Source organism: Erithacus rubecula (assembly GCF_903797595.1).
Source record: "Erithacus rubecula genome assembly, chromosome: 4".
Lineage (NCBI taxonomy): Eukaryota > Metazoa > Chordata > Aves > Passeriformes > Muscicapidae > Erithacus > Erithacus rubecula.
The window spans coordinates 14,963,655-14,985,526 of record NC_136686.1 but is presented as its reverse complement, the minus strand read 5'-3'; the positions used below and the strand labels follow the sequence as shown (position 1 = coordinate 14,985,526).

Below are 21,872 nucleotides of genomic sequence, written 5' to 3'. Positions count from 1 at the left end.
AAACATGTAACTGTGTCCAGTTTGCAGCTGACAGACCCATATGCTGGGGCAGAGGTTATTTAGAGACTCAAACTGACCCTGGAAGCAGGAGAAGGGAGAAGCTCTTGTAATCTTTGACCTGTGCTATTGTTTATGGCTTTTTCCAAAGGTAAGTCGCAGCTGTCATCTCACCAGTTCTTTGTCATAACTATCACCTCTTAAAGTTCCTCTTGCTTTCAGGAAGGTCAAAGTTTTCTTGGAATTCATTAGAAAAATGAAAATAAATTAGAAGTGAAATCAGCTGTCAAATAATTGTAACTTATGCCCTCGTCACCCCTGTATATAAACAGTTTGGGGAGTTTTCTCATCCTGTCTGATTGCAGCTTGAAAGCATCTCTGCAAATCTCAGCAAGGAGGGCAAGCATCTGACCCATTCTTCTTGACATCTCACATTTGTCCTTTGGTTTGGAAATTTTCCTTGTTCCTTACCTTTGAGCAGAGGGGATTGATTTATTGTCTTTGTAGGTCTTGCTCTTTGATGTAACATATTTTTACATCTGCACAACTAGAAGGCTACTGATCTGTTCTTTGCTCAATACTTTCAACTCATGCTGTTAACCCATCATTCTTCCCCATGAAATTGACATTTCAGGGAAGAAAACAATGCATAACCATATTAATGGAGACAGCTTCTCTTTTCAAGTAAATTATTAATAACAGCTTCATAGACATGTTGTCAAATTCCTCAAACTTGGTGGAGCAAGTTCAATTGATATTGGGTAGTGTAACACAAAGTTAAGATGCCTGAAAACTTTTATCTAGGAAAGAAGGAGCTTCTGTTGGCCTGAAGTGATCAGTGGATGCTGGGAAAGATTTGTTTAAACAGACTGAAAAAGCCTCAATCTCACATTTGGTCACAAACATTTATTGACAGATTTTCATTTGTCGAGAACAGATTTTTCTCAATGTTTTCATATCAGAAATGCAAAATATGTAACAGTACCTGCTGATTAGTCTGCTGTTTGGTTCTCAATTTTACCCTTTCAGATAAAAGGAGGGAAAATTTCATGGATTACCTGAACTAAATGCAGTTCAAAGTCTATTATGCTTATCTTGGGAATCTGAGTAGTCTTTGTGTTTAAGAGCACTGTGTAGAGATTAGGACTTTACTGAGAGTCAAAATATGCTGTAATGTTCATTGCAGGGTGCTGGGTCCTGAGCAGGTGGGACTGGAAATGCTTGCATAAAGATTTTTCACTGAGGACATTGCTGATGTCAACAGAAGGCAAGTCCATCTCAGGCACAAATAACCCAGTAAAGCAGACCTATGCTGGTTAGAGTCACCCAGTTCACAGGCTAGAGGGCAGAGCACATCTTGTGACACCAGAGAAATGTGTTGAATTTGTGCCTGAGCCAAAGAAAAGCACAGAAAAACAATCTCTTTTTTCGTGAGATTTGCTCTCAGCAGATAATTTATAGCAGCACATTCAGTGCTCATGTGAGCAGATGTAGTTTCTCTGAGCATGGGTTTCTTTTAATGCTCTTACATCAAGAGCTGATTAGCCCAGTTAGGACTAGGCATTAGGTTCCAAAGGAAAATCAGCCGTGGCTAATCTGTGAGAGAGGAAATCTCTGAGCCCTTTACATCATCATTGTGCAAGTGGCTAAAATGTCAGGAGCTGAAAAATCAAAACAGGAATAACATTTAGCACAAGTCAAACCTCAAATTTCCAATGAAGCCAGTGGTAGGTGTTGTTGGATAGTGTCACAAGACTGTGCAGGCACAAGTCCTGCTGAATTCAGTGAAAACTGGCATGTGAATTTCTGTGTACAATAGCTCATCTTCTCCATCCGTGGTTAAAATGAGCACTAAAATTAATTTCTTTGTTATAGGTTCATGGGATTGTCAAAGGACTTGATATCATCCCCTGCCTCAAAGTGGTTTATTATCTAACAGCAAGTGAACATGATGGAGGAATAAGATAGTCTGTTTTTAATAAGTTTATTAATGATTTTTCTTGGTGATAGTGTCAGAAGACACACCAAAAAGTATCTGTGTCTGTACCCTAAATACTTTCTATGTAAATGACAGACTGTCCTTTCTGTAGCTTGACTGACAGGCCCTGATACTTGAAAAGTACAGATAACAGGCTTCATTCAATGTGATTTTAAAATTTATTTTTACTTTTTTTAAAAAGTAAAAGCATGTCTTTCTTACCTTGTCTTTTTGCCACGTGACATTAGAATTATTAAAGACTTTTTTAAGACTTTTAACCTTCAGCAGAGTATTTCAGAAAGAAATGAACATTTAGTTAATACAGGCAGGAGTTCCTTAGTAGAAAGAAGTCCTTTTATGATTGTCATGACATTAGAGAAGGGTGTTATAAGTCCTCCAAAATACTTAAAAGGATTAAATATAGAAGGAATAAAGTTAGCTCTCACACACAGCTACTTGGACATAAGTAGATAAGATGCTCCTTTGAATTTGAAATGTGTCTATGTAAGCCATGTGCATTCTGCTTAGCTCTCTCCTAGCATAATCCTCAGAAACTTCACTCCCAGAGGATGTAGGAGGATGATTTGGGAATCTTCAGGCATGTGGATCACTAGATCTGGTCCTGATGTGAACATGAACCAGATTGCAGGAGCTTTGCTGATGCCAGCTAGAACAAAGCCAAGGGAGTGTGCTCACACCAAGATAGCTGTTACCCAGCTTGCATAATCCTCCCAGAACTTGGTTTACTATTCAAGCATTTTGCCAAATGTAGTAGATCAAGATGCATCATAAATATTTGCACCATGTTTGAGGTATTAGAACAGGATCATAAATCAGGCATTTGTGTTGTTCTGGAAAAGCCTGTCAGAACAATTTCTTCTGTATTAGTGGAACCTGTCTGCACCTTTTCATCACACAGCATTCTGTTCTGTATTTCTTTCTTTACTGATGACCTTGTATAATCTGTCAGGGATGACTTTGCTTTGGACTTTTGCAAGTTATTTTGTTTAGAATAAAGCATTAATTTTTTTTTTAATTTTTTTTTTTTTTGCTGTCATTTTCTGTCTGCAGAAATCTGCCTGATCTGTTTATTCCTCAGTCTTACTTTGGTTGAGTTTTGTGCTGAAATGACAGATCCCTCTATTAATGACTCAAATACATTGCCAGTTCTTGCACTCCTCTGCTAAAAGATGCACTGAGGACTATAGTGACAATCCTGGTAGGTGAGAGTGGCAGAATATTCTTTCTTATTCCATTTCTGCTTCTGGACACAACGCTGCCAGCACAGACTCTGCACATGTTTTTCTAGCCCATGGTTAAAATAGGTCCAAACCCTTCTCCTCTTTGCTGAAACAGGAGCAAACCAGTGATTTGGGTACACTTGCTTCTTATCCACTGGAGGTCAGCACACATCTTCACAGAAACCAGGGAGAAGCCCTGTGGGCTGGTATGGAAGGGAAATGTAATAGTGGATATGATGCTCAGAGTGCTATGAAGGTGTGTTGCTCTGCAGTACCTGATGTGATCTCAACACACTTGACAGCAAATTACTTGCATGTTCTTCCATTGATTGAGACAAAGAATAGAAGGGGGTTTTGAAACACATCTTCATTGTAAAGAGAAAATATTATTAGTGTTGAGCTTTAAGTAGCAACCAACTGAAAAGAAAATCAGATTCTTTCCAAGTATGTGGAGTTCCCTTGTCTCATTTTTAAGGTTTAGTGGAAAATAACCCCATTCCATCAAACAGGCTGAGAATCAGATTGAAAGAGTCAGGAAGGATGATAGGTCTGCAAATCCTACTGGAGACAAAATGTAATCTCCAGTAGTTTTTCATAGGGCTAGAATTTCACCCATAGATTCTAATGTTTGAAATGATCCTGATGACTCTGTTGCGTGATAATCTGAATCACACAATGAAAGGCCAGAATGCTGCAGGGAAAATGAGCAAATCTTGAGATCTGTAAAATATCAGTAAACAATACTGACTTAGAAAGCAGGGTTGTCTTGTTGAACTACTTTACAAAGCCTCACAAGTATTATCCAGTCTAAAGTCATCTTCATATTTGGAATATCACAGGAAAACACAGCAATGAAGGATTATTTGGCTTTACTGTTATTTAATAAATTAAGAACCATAATACAGCTTTGCAAGTGATTAATGTGGGAACTTCTTTGACAGGGAACTGATAAAATAATTGAGACAAAACAATGAAACTGACTGTATCAAGTTCTCCCTTTTTTCCTACAAAAAAACCCCTAATCTCACAAGATTGTTTAGAAATTGAATACTTTCTTGTCTGTTGTAATGAGATGAAATAATTATTTTTATATGGATATAAATTCTTTAGATAAATTTTGTATAGCTTTATTGACACTTTTTATATTAGATGTGATTGAAACAGCTTCATGATGAGCAGTAGAATGAGAAGTGCAAGGTTTGACCCAGATCCTGAATACAGCCTGTTACTGCTGTCTGTTTAAATAAAAAATTGTCAGTGCTAAGGGAAAAAATATTTCCAGTGATTCTTCTGAAACGGAGAAAAAGGCAACAGCTAGTGTCACTGCTATCAGAAAGGTGTTTCTGTCAGATAAGGCACCAAGAGCACATTCCTCACTAAATCTCTCCCTGAGATGCACAGCCTGTGTACTGCTGTTACTAACCCCTTGCTCTGTAATCTCTCTGTATATATGTCTAATTTATCAGTTTCTTGTAGATTGTCAGCAGCCTGCTGCCTCCATACCGCCACACGGCTCACAACTAGCCAGGGGCCCAGATTGCCAGACTGTCAGGTAAACTCCACTAACTCTCCTCTCTTTGCACACAGCTGCATGCACTCCTGCCACCCCCTCCTCCTCCTCCTCCTCCTCCTCAGACAAAAGCTCTTCACTTTTTCTCTCACAGCAAACTTCTAACAGCTTGAGGAACCGTGGTAATTTCTGCAGTGACAGTACCAACATGAGTCACAGCATTCATGCACTTGCTTCCTGTAAAAATGTGGAAAAAAATGCAAAGCTGGATCTTGCAGCCCTGATTTGATATTTTTGTGCAGTTTCTATAGTTTAGTTTTATTTTTATGCATTTTTTAATAGTTTACTATGCCAAAATAGTAATGAATTTGTTTTGTTGCTAAAAAGATTTACCCCCATTAGAAATGAGGGACTTTTAATTTCAGAGGTAGGTTTAGGCTTCCCTTTTCTAAGGTGGCATTTTAAAGGCATTTGTGAGTTTTTAGCAGACTCCCTAACTTGGAAACTCAGACCCAAGGCAATCAGTTTTTAATTTTCTTTCTAAAAGTAAACTCCTGGTGTCCTTGCTTATAGGTGGTGCAAAGGCCACATCATGCTTCTGGGATGGCTGAGTTAATCAAGGCACAACCCCGAACCTAAGCAAAGCAAAAGGACATCACAATAATTTTATCTGCTCATAGTACAGTCTGTGCAAATATTCACTTATGTCTATGCTCTCATTTTAAATGGGTTACATTACTTTTAGGTCTTTCCTGAGCTGTAGTGACCAAGTTAACGCCTCTCTTTTATTGCCTACAAAGTGGAAGTACTATTACCTTCTTTACTGTGTAAGATCAATATGGAAATTTAACTGAAAAGTTGATACAAGCTCAATAACTGGACAATACAATTTACTGATTTGCAGTTTGGAGTACTACAGCTCACTAAAAAAAATTTACAAGTTACATATAAAATTCTTAATATGCCAATAAATTAATGCTGCTGTATTTTAGATGTTAGAGCAATTTGAGATTAGCAATAGGTGCATTGGAAACATGGAAGGTTAATGTCAACAAGTCTTATTTCAACACTATTTAATTAAATTAAAGGCTATTCTGTTCCTTCCAGAGCTACTCTCCCAGTGAAGAATATGCTCAACTACCATCCCTCTCTAAATGCTAACCAACAATTGCTTATGTAATTTTAAAACATCTCAGGATGGAAAACCTACCTGATTTGCTACTGGTGTGCATTTATCTTCAAGCATTACCTTCTTCTGATAATTTAAAATATGGTTAATATTTTTAAACTTCAGGTCAGTCATCCTACAAACACACACACACACTTAGCTGAAAAATTGACTTTCAGGTGGCTATTGTTTTTTATCACTGGATTTGTATTTGTCTGGTGAAGTCAAAACAACACTGATTTTGATATATTCACACTGCTGCCTTGCTTGCTTCAGCCACATTACCTGCCCAGCTCTGTAAAACAGTGAAGCATAACACTAGATTTAGTGCAAGTCAGCATGATGACCTAAGTTGTTGAGCTGTTTAAATAAAGTAATAGGAATCTGGAGTAAAATTTGAGGGCATTTAAGGACCAATTAGACTTACTGAGATTTGGATTTTCTAAATGCAGCAGAGAAGGAGCTTGTCTTGCCCTTCCTTGTACTCTGACAGTCCCTACTGGGATGGTACAGATGATTTATAGTATGATATGATCATGATACCCTACAGGGTGATGCCAAATGAGGTAAATGAAAGCTCTGCCCATCCCTGAAGTCACTCATTTTAAGAGAGAGCTGTGCTTGTTTTTTTAAAGTCTCCAGTAAAATTCCTGCAGTAATGAGACCTCTCAGTGGCATTTCACTCAGGACTAAACAAGAGCTGGTAAAGGCTTGTGCTTCACACAGATGTTTTCCACATCCTGCAATGTCTCATCATGTTCAAACCAGTTAATGTGCCTAAGCAGAGCACAGGCAGATTCACAGAGAGCTTTCCTCATTCATTATCTGTACTATGGTTTTTCAGTGGGATTTGTATAACTCTGGCATTTTTAGTAATTGTGATTCCAAGGCAAAGACTTTGGTAAATCTCACAAGATAAGCAATGCAATTTCAGGCCAAATGAGACTCCAGGGCAGATCTAGTAATTTTTTTAGCTTTGCATTGGTCTTTTTGCTTGAATCTGCTGTTTCTGTTTCAACTGAAATTTGATTGGAGAATCTGTGAGAACTTTCCTTAAGAGATTTTTTAAAAGTAAATTGATGCAACAGAGCACCAAAGTCTCACTCTGCCTTCCACCCTCAGTTTGTAGGTCTAGGGATATGGAGTAAGCAACCAAATCCAGGCTTGCCTTGAAAATTACTGGATGCTGTTCCCCATTCCCAGCACCTATAGCTACCTGTCTGATGGAGTATATTTGACAAGAGTAAAATGTTGCCATTATCCGATATTAAAAAGTGTGTCCATGTTTGGATTGTATTTGGGTTTCTGTTGAATAAAGTGAAAACCTGATTTTCATTATCAGAAGCCAAATTATAGGCCCAAATTATCTATTAATAAAAAAACAGACCACAACTCCTCAGTACCTCAAATTAAATTAATATTGCCTTTTAATACAAAATAATGCTTTTATTTATATAAACTAGGAAATAATTTTTTTTAAAAAGAGAAAATATGCAACTTAGCTCATGCAAAATTTTTACATTCTGATAGTATCGTTGACCTGTTTGTATTTTCCTTTGCTGATTTGTTACAGTTACAAAAAATGCCAGACAATATTGCATGTAAATGACATCTCTGAGCCAGAACAAAGTACTTAAAAAGACTGAAGGGTCTTGCACACTATTTTCTAGTTAATTTTAGAAATTAACTAAAAATGCTAAAATGATTTTGAGTGCCAGGGAAAAATATAACAGAGTTGCCTAAAGTCAGACAGTAATGCTAACATAAAAAAATTGCACCGACTTTATTCATCAATTGAATAAATACATCCCCAAATGATACTGACATTTAAAGAGATGTTCCTAAAAAGTCTGTAAAAACCAAATGTTTTAAAAACTACACCTATGTCGTTGAGGAAATGTAACAATGTTGTTCCTTATTCTCTGTTTATAGTAAAAAACTCAAGTTCTTCCATGTCTCTCCCTTGCTTTATGTTATTAATCTGCTCTGCTGTCCTCTGCTGTCTGTGACTGCCAATTTGTCTGATAGCTCAGCTCTAGGACCTGCTGCTACCAGCAACTCTACTCCCATAAAAAGCACATTGAATGCCATGTGTCACTTGCTGATTCTGATGTATTTTTAGTTTATGTACTGCTACAGTAATCTGCATTAATGAACTGGATGAATTGTGTTTCTGAAGAGAGGAAGGTATAACAGCAGAATTTTAGAAAAATGTTTAAATCCATTGGAGCTGCAGGTGATGTGGTTATATATGCTGCTGTAAAGGTGCCTGATTAGTCTTGAATTTTTTTTCTCTGCCTAATGCCCCTGGTATTTATTATAATATTTAACCAGTAATATATATTACTGGTTGGAAAGGAAATAGCGAGACAAATTTTCCTATTTCTTCTGTGCACAAAGTAAGAAGCAATGCATAATTACCAAGAAAATAAAATTAATATAACTCTAAGCACAGTGCTTAGAATTGCTAATCCAAGCATAGCCTGGGATAGTCTGTAGTACAGTTTTTACAGTCATGGCTGGCTTTGTACTGAAGGTCATGCTGTAAAGTTATTAAGATTGTTTATATTTGTGTAGGGGAGTATCTTAGTGTCTCAGAGGTTCTTTCAGGCCACTGATGCTGTTCATAACCAGTTGTAACTACAGCCATTTCCTCACCAGTCCTCTCCCTCAGAGCATGAGTATCTTTTGTTGCTTTTTTTTTAAAGTTAGGAAGAAAGCCTGAAAAGACAAACACATTTCTGCTCATAAGCAAGGAATGTGGGCATTGAGTTGCTGTTCCTCTCTGGCAGTTGTAAAAGTCCTGTTTAAAAAGAAAAAAGGCAGCAAGGGAGAAGAGTAAAGCCCATCTTTGTAGGGTTGTGTAATTACCTCCTTGTTTGTCTTCCCCAAATGTGATGTTAAGATTCTAATTCAGTTTTCTATCTCTGGAGGAATTAAGATTAGTGCTTCTCCTAAGCCTATCTTGAAAATTTAGGAGGAGTTGAAGCCAGGAGCTGGCTCTTAATGAGTGGATAAGTTAGAGAGTAAATACAGACCTTTTGGGTCAATCTGCAGTCACTCCTGGCACAGTCATAAGTATGGAGCAGGTAAAGATCTCAGTAAGATCTCTCTGTGGATGCTGCATCTGCATTTGGCAGAATATGACAGAAGGAAAGGATGGATATAGCCATGGAGAGAATTACTTCTGAGGGGTCATAGTCCATAACACTACACACTTTTAGGCTGAATTATTAGACAGCTGAGCATAAAACAAAGCTTGTGGGGTCCTAAGCTTTTGTAACCCCCTCTCACCACTGATTTTGCAATCAGGAAACTCATCTTCAGGAGCATTAATGGGAAAAGAATCTAACTTAAAGACATGCATTTCTATGATCTTCAAATAAGCCCAGAGGTTCAAGGGTTGTAGCTCCTGCTGAATTGTAATACCTGTATATTTGTGGCCAAAGCCTCCCAGATTTCTCTTTCTGGTTTGAAAGTGTGGACATGGCCATTAAGTGACTTAATGGTGGTGGTGCATGCTACTTTCTTTCTTCAGTCAAACACAATGCCATCTCTTTGTTTCCCTAAGTAAATGCTGCATGTGGGAACTAAAGACATTTTCAGTACCACTGGCATTTCCAGTAGCAGTTTTCCAAACATCTCTGGCATTTCAAATTGATTCATTTCCTGCAGTAGGCTAATTGCATTCCTTCAGCCAGCACTCCTATAGTCTGTGCTCCAGAGATAATATGTAAAAGCAGAATTTCTAAAGAAGGAAAATGGAAAAGGCAAATTTTCTTGAAGACAGAGACAGAAATGTTGGTGCTTTGTCATACATCACACTGTTGAGCTTGGAATAACTTCAACATTGTAGAGCATTTGAAGCACTAGGGAAAAACAAATCTTCCCAGACACATTAAAGAGCTGGGGTTTGTGGTATTTTTATTCTATTTTTTTCCCTTCTCTTTATAAACGACATTTTTCTGCATTTTGTTGTGGTATCTTGTTTTTCTACAGCTCTGCACTGAGAAGTGGGGTATGTTTGTGTTAGCTGCCCCTTTTCTTTGCTGCTACTCCAACCCCTGTAAGCTGGTTCAGACCTCTGCACTGTGCCAGTGAATACTATAAATGCACTCTAGAGTCTTGCAGGTGAATGCTGTTATCAGGCAAATTGTACATGAGAAACAGTCAAATTACAGAAATAAATGACAGAGTGAAAAGGATTCAAACAGCACAAAACCCCAAAGAAAACAAAATATAAGAAATGTCCACATTTTGGGAGTGTAAATTACAAAATATGTAATGGTTAAAGGGCCTGATGAAGAAGGCTACACTGTATTTGTACAAATGAACTAGTAAATAGGTCAAATTCAGTAAAATATCACATTTTCACAAAGCTATGAAAAAAAGCCTGGCACTGTTCTTCATTTCAAACAGTGAATCAGCTGCATATAGAAAATCTTTAATGCTCACATAAAGATGGCACCTGCATCTTGTCCTTCGAATTCCTCCCCCCTTTCACAGATGCATTTTTTTTCCCCACAGTCTTCATCATCCCAGCATGCAAAAAGCAGCTGTGTACAGGAACTGTGAAGTGGGATATCTGGGCCACCTCACAAATGCATCCAGGTGTCACTGGCTTGCTGTGCACTGAGAGTTTTCCTTATGTGTAGTGTGTGTCTGAGGATGTGGATTTAGACATGAGGCCTTCTAAAGTTCATTTCCAGCCCTGTACTGTTTACATGCTTGTAAAAAGTTTGCCTTGTATTTTAAGCACTTTTTCTCTCTTCTTTTTAATTTTCAGTCCTAATGCTCTTCCAGAAGAGCAGCCACATTCCAGCTCTCAGTGTGCCCCTCTCAACTGTCTCTCTAAGCCTCCTCCTTACCCCTAATCTTCATATGCAACGTAAGAGAAAATGCAGAGTGGAGCTCATGCAACAAAGGTTGGGGTTGTTCCCAGCACGTGGGTAGACAATCCTGCCTTGTTGCTGCATTGGCAAGTCTGGATTCATATCCCCTGCTCTGGCAACTGAGGGAAGGTTGAGAAGAAGAACACAAAGCACAGAGCCCAACCTATCAAGAAGACTTTTTATGGTTCCTCTGATTGTACTCAAACTGTGCTATCACAACTGAAGTGTAGTGAAATTGAACATCTCAACAAAAATGTTCCTCGCAGCTGCTTGGCTTTACCTCTGAAATGATGAGAGACTTAAGCCAATGTTAAAAAAAATATGTTACAAAAATCGTACCCTCACATCCTCTAAATTCAGCTGTAGGAACCTGTTGAAATTTCCTTTTGTCTTCAAGGCTGTGATATTTATTTCTTTTTTTTTTTGCACCAGAATTTATGTTTATAAAATACAGGCTTTTTTTTTTTTTTTTTTTTTTTTTTTTTTTTTTTTTTTTTTTTTGTGAGAGTTGTATTTAACTAATTTTATTTTTTAAATCCAAGCAGAAATAGCTGCAGTGAAGAATGACTGTGTTAATATTAAAAAGAAGCTTGTTGCATTGGCCAGCATATGGCCAATTTTTATTGCACAAAAATGTTGGAAATTGATTGAATTGGAATGTTAACAATGACTGTATGTTTTGCTGCTGCACTGATACTGTTTATGCACTTGTTTTTTTAATTCCTCTTACACTAGCTTCTGGTTTTGTTCTAGCTCTTCACTGAAAGATAATTATTAAGCCTAAGAAGGAGATGAAAGGATAATGTACTGATTTGTTTTCAGTTGTTTGCTTGCATTGTAATTATACTTCTCGCATCATGAATTGGTGCTGTTTTTTGGGATTACTTTCTATTTGGTATCTGAGAAAGAAAATCTAAAATAAGTAAAATGCTGTGTGCTAATTAAAGACATTCTTTCCTCCCGCTCCCATATTCAGGATCCTAGCTCAAGGCCTTACCAGGAAAGGCTCGTTTGGGTGGGGAAGCCGTGTACATTTCGTGTGAAGTATTCTGTGGTGAAAGAACTCATACAGGTGGGGTTGATGGTGTGGATCAAAGTCAGCAGGACTTTAGTGCATTTTTTCCTTGCCAAAAATCAACAGACACAGAACCTTAGCTCATGTCAGTTTATGACAAATACTCAGGTGATCAACACTACGCAGACTCTTATCGCAACAGTGCACAGTGTTCCTAGTTAAAGATTCTTTCCTGTAAAAGCTGAGTAAGCCTGTTTTTTCAAAACAAAATCAAGGATAGAGAAATTTATTTTGCACAGTACCTGGCAGCAAGGCAAGTGGCTGAGCTGAGGGTTGTGGTTCAGCATCTGTGGGTTTTGCATCTGGTTGTCAGCCAGAGAAACAAGTCTGCAGTGCTGCCTACTTGTTGGTAACTAGCAGCCTCCTTGTTTTCTTAGGTGGCCTTAATTTATTTGCAGAAGAGATGCTTAGATATTTCCACATGTCTTTATTCCTTCTCTGCAGCACATGTGTGGCTGACAAGTGGAGAACACAGTACAGCCTAAGGTACAGGGTAGCTGGGGAAAAAAAAATTGCTGCAGGTATGGCTGGAACAATTCTTTAAAATTCTGCCTGGATCTGAGAAAATGAAGTGAGTTTTTAGTAACAGTGCTTACCAAATGTTATAATACAGAAAACATCAGCAGAGGAAAGAATCGGTGACCACTCAGTGTGCCTAACAAATCATTATTACCATAGTACCAAGAACAAAGGTGCTGTAAATAGAAATATTTTATGTCATCACCAACGTCTGTCGTGTAACCTTGGCAAAGCAGCTGAGCTATTGTAACAAAACACTCAGAGATAGAGAAAATAGGAACAAACTGATACCCAGTCCTGATCAGATCAAACAGATAACACTTGGCAGTGCTTTGACTTTGGTTTCCATGGAGTTCACGTGATTCTTCTCATATACCTTTACATCACTATTCAGTATCTTAATTAAACTGCCTGTAGTCTTGTCATGGAAAGTTCAAGTGAAACCTTGTTCAGCTCCATCATGATATCTGACACTGAGTTTAGCTGCTGTTTTGATTTTTAAGAAAACCCCATAGTATTTTGTCTGAGGCAAATTCAGCTTTCAAAAAGCATCTCCAGATTCCTGACATTGTCTGGCTGGTATATGAATATCTGCATCCAACAAAGACAGCTACTGTATATTGCTAATAAGAGAAGGAATTTGCATAGCACTTTGAATACAGTTACTACTGACTGCACTTGGAATAGTTTTTCCTATTTTCATATCCAAATCAATGGCATTTTCCTGAGCTTTAGTTAAGCAGTAGTTCAGTAAAATACATTTCCTTTTTATATAGATACAAATTTATTGGGGGGAAAATGGTATTAAGACAATTTAGAAAAACACGCATGTCCACATGGATCAAGAGTTATGAAAGAACATTCAGTCATATAGAAGTTGTGGCCCTGTTTTATAGAAATAAATTTTTTATTATCTTAAGTTTTAAATTTTTAATTTCTAAGTTTTCAATTTACATTTTTTAATATGTAATAAGATGTAATTGTTGGAAATGTGAGAGAACTAGAATCAAACCAACTTTGATGTACAAATTGTTGTAGTTATTGCATTGTAAGTTATAAAACTCTGTAGGTCCCTGGGACAACTTTTGTCAGTTAACCAGTATAAAATAAAATACATACCTTGAACTGAAGATGAAAACCTCTTCTTTGTTATATATTGATTGATAACATAAAATTGTGAGATATTTTGTAGGAAATATTTACATGCAGACAAAACCAGAAACAAAGGCCTGGGGTTTTTTTTAAGGGTTGCAAAATATTACATTTTGCCCATTTAAAATTAGCTTATGTTGCGTTGATGTCTATTCTGATTTTTAAGGATTAAGAAAAAATGATACATATATTTGTAATGGTTGAGTATACTTAGAAACAGTACTATGATTTCTACTCAGTAAGGAAGCAATTCAAATCCTGCTCTGATTTTTATGTCTGGAACACAGCTTTTGTTCTTTATGATGGCCTTGAAATTTTTTTGGATTTGAAATAACCTACTCAAAATAGGATCATTTAGGTCAAAACAGGGACATTTTGGTTTGAGTTTTATTTTCTAACGTAGTGAAAAATTATTCCTTGTTCAGTGAAATGATCTGCTTGTGGAAATCCAGTTTGTAGGAAATGTGTGAGGAAAAGAAGAAAAGAAATAAAAAAAAATTATAAAGGGAGAAAAAGATGAAAAATAAATTGTAAAATGTAATAGTATGAAAAAATATATTTTCTATCTGTCAGAACTTATATGGAGGTTTTACAGAAAGAGGACATAACTGTTTTTCATGCTGATTTTATAGAATTTTCTGCCTTCTAAATGGAGGCAATAGTGATATTGTTCCTGATTGATCTGATTGACAGGTTGGCATCTCTGTGCTTTCTCTATCCACATTTTTCACAGTAAATTAATGTAATCATAGCTATATAGCAGAGTTTGTAGAATGAAACTGTAATTAACGCTGCAAGTTTTAATGCCAAGTGGATTTTCAGTTTGTTTTTTATTTTAAAATCAATGCTGAAGTTATTTAAGCTATTTACCATATTAACGTGTGCACCTAAAGGAGATTACATTATGAAACATAACCTCACTTATGAAATATGACCTCACCTATGAAGGCTGCTCACCATAATTATGTTGGAAATACTTAAGTAAGCTGTTGGTAAAATCTGACCCATTCCTTATCCCACTGGGAACGACACCCAGAGTCCAGGCCCTAATTTTGGTACCAACATTACTGTTCATCCTGCAATGCCAAAGTCAGTAGCTGTGCTGCCATCTCCACTTACTCATCATCATCATCATCATAAGGCATAGATTACATCAGCCTTTCTGGGGTCTGCTCCTTTCTTTGGCAGAAGATGCATATCCACTGAGGTTTCAGTAAATTTCTTTCTTTAGTTCCTTGGAAGTCTTCATTTGAGAATGGCAGGGACTGATGCTTTACCTTTGAAGTATGATAATTGCTATAGTTACCTCTTTAAGAATTCCAGTCATTGCTTTTTCTTCAGTTTTCCTTTTCTGTGCGTGCAGTGAGTCTGAAAGGGGTAGATACTATTCAGATGTTTTTTAACCATTAAGGGTTCTTTTTTTGTGTGTGTATAATTAAGCATCCTATGGAAAAGAAAGGAAAAAGCAATTACCTTTCGCCTTCAGGCACAAATACATCAAAATATGCAATGGAAAATGTGTGCATGAGATTGTTAACATCATGTAGCTTCTCCATATCCATAACTAAGCTAGAAAATTCTTATTTCTTGTGTGATATGCATATTCCACTTGCTAGAAGGGCAAGAGAACTAGCACAGAGAGTCTGTATCTTTCTTTTGGAGGTGCACAGTTTAAATCCTTACTGGATTTTAATCTGTTTCTTGTGGAGTTCTTGAAAATCCCTTTTGTGAAATGTAATGGCAACTAAGTGACAAACTGACAAAAGGTGATAAGGAAAAATCCAGTATTTCATTACTGGAGTTCATGTGTGGGCAGACTCTGGGTGATAGAGCCTTGTATTTCAAAAATGTCTTTCTACAAAGCTTTCTATTTGTTTTAATTATCATGATCTGCTGTAAAAGAATGGATAAAGCTGTATGTTTTTTCTCAGTGTTAGTAATCTAGGTTTTTATTGAATATGTGGTTACTTGATTTCAAAAATATTTTGGAAAATCAATAAACAGAAGCATTTGATAAAAGTTTCAAGTAGACTGGCTTGCTAGCTATTTGGTATTTAACAAGAAATAAGAGTAATCTAGCTTATTTTATTATTATTTCTCCTGTTCACAGATATGGCTGTGTGTGCTATGCCAGTGGTTAAATTAAGTCCATTTTATTATTTATTGCCCTATTGATTTTTAGCCCTGTGGTTTGACTGTTAAAGGGTTAATTAACTCAATCCTTCTTAAACAATTAAAAAGAAAACTGATGTTTTGTGACTTTTGTAATCTATTGAATGTTTCCATTTGCATGATGTTCTGTGTTTAATGAACCATACAGATTGCTGTGTTCCTTTTAAAAGAGTTTTAGCATTGGTGGAGTTTGTGACAAACACAAATTTGTATACTGTATGTTTACTGCTGTAATAACTCAGCTACTCCTATGTTGAATTGACATTATGTTGTCCTGCCTTCTTGGGGTTAAATGATAAAGTGTTTCTAGGTGGTGAAGAATATAAAAGTATATATGTTCATTTGCTAAAGACTGAGTATTGGAAACTCTTCTTGTTGCTACTTTATGCTAAAAGCAAAAAAGTTAAATAATTCTTGTTTCCAAAAATGCATCATTTATTTTTAAAATTGAAGTAATTCTCATGTTAACTTTTCCTTGTCCTTGTAGACAATCCTAGATTAATTCCTTGTGAGGGATTCATAAAGTCTGTGCTTGTACATGTGTAATATGATCATGCAGTCAAATGGTTGGGAAAAATACTCTAGTGCTGAAGAAGATAATTAAAAGAAGCCCATATACTGATTCTTACATCTTTATGTTCCAATTAAAATTACAGTGTAATGCATAACTGTTCCAGTGAATAAACTGGCCATTTTTGTTCATTTAACACAATTCTGTCTGGTCTACTTCTATTTACAGCAGTTGGCAGTGCTTCGACTTGGCTTAGGCTTCCACAATTATTTAGTTCTTGGAGATCAATGATTGTAAGTTTAAAATGTAATAAAGAGGAAATTAAGAAAGGAAATCAACATTAAAGGAAAAGGGAATCAGAATTAAAGATACTTTCTCTGTTTTCTGAGTTTGAGGCAGATACAAAAATATGGTTTCCCCATATAGCGTTTCCAGCAGATTTAAGTGATTTCTGAAATGCTGCAACATCTGCATAAACTTGCAGAAAAAGAATGCTCTGTAAGATGCAAATCTCCATCCTCAGGGGATGTGGAAACAAAAGAGCTGAAGTCAGTATAAATTTGGCTTACAGGAATGCTGTACCATGCCTGCTTTTTTACAGTAAGAAACATCCTTTTCCCTTGCAGAAGAGCCATGCTCTGAAAGCAGAGAGGTGAAGATCACCCTGCAGTGGTGCAGGAGCTTGGCCCTGGCAGGAAGGTGCCTGCTGCAGCTCCTCCAGTGAACCTTGCTATTCACTAGGTCCCTGAGGGGTGGAAAATGTCCAGCTTTTAGAAGTGGGTCAGGAAGATTGGGGAGGAATGATTGCATCTCCAAGCCTGCTGTGATACTTGACTCAATGGGAACCAGTGGACAGCTAAGTTGTTTTTTGGCTGGCTGGGGAGGTGCTTTGAATAGTAATACAAATTGTGCATAGTGACAGAAATGGAGTCTGGGAGCTGTTGTGTGTCTAGGTTCTCCTCAATTGTCTCTTCCTCTATCTCACCTAGCAGGGGTTGCTCTCTGTTATCTTTGCTCATTGTGGAAATGCCTCGGGCAACAGTGTTCCACCATCATTTAACAGAAGTTTGACTGCTAGAATTTTTTACACTGGGTACTCCTCTTTTTCAATGTTGTATTAAGAGTTTCTGCAAGCTGAAAAAAAGAAGTGGAAAGCAGACTTCTCTTCAGCATGTTTTGAAAGCAGTTTCACAGAGGACGACCCCCTGTGGAAATGTTCTGATTTCAAAGATGGTTTGAGAAACTTCTAACCCGTGTTGCTCCTTCCCCTTCCTCTGGATCATTCCTTCATCTGGTCCTGTGCAGAGCCCTGAGAGGCAATGGTATGAATAAGGTCACTGAAATAAACTGGGGGAAAAATCCAACAAATTGAAAAAATGTAACTTTTGTTTCCAAAGTGTCTGTGTAATTTCTGCCTTGGGAAGAACCATTACTCCATATTCTGGAACAGGAGGTAACTTCTGACCATTGAACTGTTGGTTTTCTGCTATATATACACCAGATTTTAGTGGAAAAAATCCTGAAGCTAAAGTTTATTTTGACTGTCACAGCAAGTCTTGGTTTCTGGATATCTCCCTTAATAAATCCTGCAGTTATGCATAGAGAAGTGCAGAGCACTTCCAGCTGTACATAAAGGCAGCAGGGGCTGTGGTTTGACTCTTAACACTATAAAACACTGACAGAGCACTGGCAAGTGAGGTATGCAGGAAAAAAAAAAACTGCATAATTTTGGACAATGTTGAAACCTGGGTTTCATTTGACCAATAGTAAGAACAGCAATAGTAATTATGAAGAGGGCCTGACAGCCACATCTTCTAGCAGCAAACATAGAGATTTTATATATAGAACAAGATAGAGGGGAAAGATGGAGCTAAAATAGATAGTCATAATTATGTGCATCCTGGGAAAAATTATTTGGAATAAAGCCAGTTCTCATCTATTTGTTTATGGTAAAGGCACAGGCACAACTGCTTTATTCTCAGTAGAAGGTTTGAGTGCTTGGATGGAAGAAGAGAGTCTTAAGTTTGCACAAAAATAAGGCTCAGTGCTATAATTGACAACTCAGCAGAAACTTAATAACCCAGTAAAAAATATTAACCTTTGCAAGACTGTTTTTTTTCTGGACTGGAGTGGCATACTAGAAAACATGTATTTCCTTCATTATTTTTCATAAATTCTCTTATATCATATTGGATGTATCCAATTCCAGGAATATGATTTCTTGGCTGGCTTTAGAGGAAAAAAAAAAGTTTAATTTATTGTAATAACAATTTATGATTGAGAAAATATTATTTGTGAGAAAGCGCCATATGAGGGGTAGGGAAAGAAGAACTTTCATATCCCTTAAGTGAGCTATCAGGAAACTTTGCAAATAAGTCATGAGAGAGTTGTATCCATTTAAATTAATTTATAAGATTTTCTACCTGTGGAGGGTTTTCATATTTTTGAGCATTGATTATGTCTCTCAAGGAAATTGATTTTTGCTATTCAACGCTGTCATATTGGTTGAGGTATCAAAACTGAAGCTCTTTACTCAGATTGGAAATGTGATATGGAAAGTACCATTGAGTGCAGAGCTTCCTTGAAGAACAAATTCTGAATGTAGAAGATTGGGGCCCAATGTTTGGTGATCAGTTTGTGGTTCAACTTCAGCCTTGCAAATCATAACATTAGAACTTTTATAAACACACTTGGTACAAATGCCAACAATCTCAACTACTTGAAAAGAAAAATGCCTCTGTGAAGTCACTGTGGCTTTCAAAGGTTTTTGTTGTCTTAGGCAAATGCAGAGTAACTCTTTTTATCTTCAGAGCACTCTATGCATATTAATTATTTCCCAAAATATCTTTGCAAATTGGATGCTGTTATCTCTCACCTACATATAGGCAAATTAAGAGTGTGTGATAGGACAACATCAACACTCAAAGTGATTATGAGTAATCCTTCACCTCTCCACATACCTCACCCTGCACGTACTGAAATACCAAAGTGGTTTTAGATGTGGGTGGGGAGGTAAGTTATTTACTCCATGTGGTACATACTGCCTCAGAACCTGCATTACTGATGTGCTGGTGTTGGTCCAGAGCTTGTTTCCTATTTCTGTAAAGCTTAGTATTAATAGAGCCTCCCTATAAATAGCTGGAGTTTAACATCTTGCTGGTTTTAATTTCTGTAGACCTATGCACTCCTTCTGACTGTCTGCCAGGCTTGTAAACCAAAATGGCAATTTGACTCACCAGACCCAAGACAAAAATAATGCCTGAACATGGGAAAACTTTTCTTTCCCTAACACTGTTAGCGCAGTAAAATGCAGATGCTCTTATTCTAGTAAAGAACATCAATTTCCTTTTAAGTGACTACAGCCATTAAAAGGGTGTTGAAAACCATGTTTATATATCTGTGACAAAGGACAAGTGAATATTCTGGAGGTTCTGAAGTTTTAGGTCCCTCATCTGTGCAATTATGCTTAGTTTCTCTCTGCTGGAATATAAAACACGTGGCTCATTTCAGTATGGAAGGGTACAGTTGTTTGCAGTGCATAAAGCCTTGCATAGATATACACTATAAAGACTGTTTGAAGTACTAAGTTCCAAAATTAGACAATGTTAGATCTCTGGGGATAAAAATAAGTTTTAAAAGTTATAAGTATGAACAGAATGTTATTTTTTTTAGATTCAGGATAAACCAGCAAGTTTAAAGGGTTACAAGCAGCATTTATATCCTTTTCACAGTCATATAATAATATTTTATCCCAGAAATATCCAAGGGAGTCTGTGGAATGCAGAACAGAATGGACAAAAACAAGGGAGGAAAACCTAAGAGGAGTCTGCAAATGCAGCAGCAGCTTTGAAGTCTTTCTGTTTTAAGTCACTATAAATTATTAAGAAGCATGCTAAAACTCCTGTGCATGTACCATATGCCTTTTTAGAAGTAATATGAAGTATCTGACAGCCTGGATTATACAACAAGGAAAAAACCAAAGTTTATACAGTATTGCAATATTGAGAGTGGTATATTTTCTTCCAGAGCTGGAAGTTATAATTAGGCCTTTGTTTTCAAACACATTTTATCAGCCATATGCTCTACCTATGTTGATTTGTTAAGCAGAGACCCAAAACATTTTGCTTTACTGTTTAGGTAAGCATTCAGAGATGGACAGTGGTTAATATTTAATGTATCCTGCAACTTAGCAGTACATGACTCTTCAAACAAAACACCTTTCCTGTGAAGACAGAGGGACTTTGGGTTGTTCAGCCTGGAGGAGAGAAGGTCCAAGGAAATCCTAGAGCATCTTCCCACTAAACCCCACTACAGTGTCCCAAATGACCACGTGTTTTTAATTTTTTTTTATTTTATTTAATGTGGCTGTTGATGGTCAGTACAGAATAAAAGATGAAATAGAAAAGTAGAACAATTTCTCAAGCATGGCTTGCTTTCTCTCTCCTTTCTGCTAATATGACCTTATGGACATTTGTTTTCACCTGTAGTTAATACAAATCAAAGCTAATGGTATCTAAATGACTGGCATCAATTGGATAGGGAGACACATTTCATTAATCTGTGGTGATGATAATGAAGAATAGTTCAACTTCTAAAAGCAATTGGTCTCTGTTAAATGAGTGTTGTTGTGCAAGACTTACCTAACAAAACTGATTAGAGGGAGCAATTATTCCCTCCAACAATCCTTCTGTAAAATTAAGGGATATGTTTGCTACATTTATCTCAATATATTTTCAGTAAATTCCAAGAATTTGCTTTCAATAGAACAAATTCTTCTGTGCCACAAAAAAGAAGGGTGAGACAAAATTACCAGCAAGGCAATACATAGCAGGGATATTTCTTCTTTCAATTATCATTACTGCTCTTCTTGCAAGCTACATGTTAGCACCCATCTGTGTGATAGAGGAAGAAACCCTGGCTCTAGGGGGATACAAATAGAATTATTTATTATAGTAGCTGAAGTGGACAAAACCTGCTCCTGGATGATCCCCGTCATTATCTTCAATGAGGCCCAAAATGACAACAGGGAGAAAGAGATTAAACACAGTATTGTTCCCTCTTACACAGTCAAGCAAGGCAGAACAGAGATTTGTATTATATTATATTAGAAGGATTGTTTGGATGAAAGAAGCCTGCCATGGATTTTCTTCTGAGGGCTATCTGCCCATCCAGTTTTGTTTCAGCAGTTAATACTTGGGATTTGTCTGACCCCTCTTATATTGCTTGTCGTGGGTTATTTCTGATGTTTGGCTCCAATTCCTGCTCTTGACCCTGCTCTCTTTCCTAAGACATGGCAGTAAGTAACAAAATAGCCCACGTGCATAAACCAGCATAATGCCACACACTGAGGCTCCCCACCCTGTTCTGACACTCACAGACACACAGACACACAGACACTCTTGGTGCTGTGCAGGGAGCAAGCACCAGGCCTGAGTCCCTCTCCTCTTTGTAAGCCACTCCCCAGGCTAACAAGCAGAGCCTGCAGCCTGAGGCTGGAAGTCACATTATGTCTCCGAGTGCTGGGTCCCGTGTTTGCCTGCATACAATTGGAGGGAGGTTGAGTATCTGCCTCAAATTCACTTACCTAGCCTGTGTATCAGTTTCACACACTGCAGTGGCTTTGTGCATTGTGGCTGCTGCTGCTATTGGAAGAGACT

At 37.2% G+C, this 21,872-nt stretch overlaps 1 protein-coding gene across 1 annotated transcript in view; it reads left to right on the top strand.

Moving 5' to 3' along the window:
- Positions 1-16,406, top strand: part of BICD1 (BICD cargo adaptor 1) — a 157,955-nt gene extending 141,549 nt beyond the window's left edge. The window contains 2 exon segments of the mRNA XM_079303429.1: positions 10,681-10,791; positions 10,794-16,406. Of these exon segments, the coding sequence (XP_079159555.1) occupies positions 10,681-10,791; positions 10,794-10,909 (227 nt within the window). The 3' untranslated portion in view covers positions 10,910-16,406.
- The last annotated feature ends 5,466 nt before the right edge of the window (positions 16,407-21,872 follow it).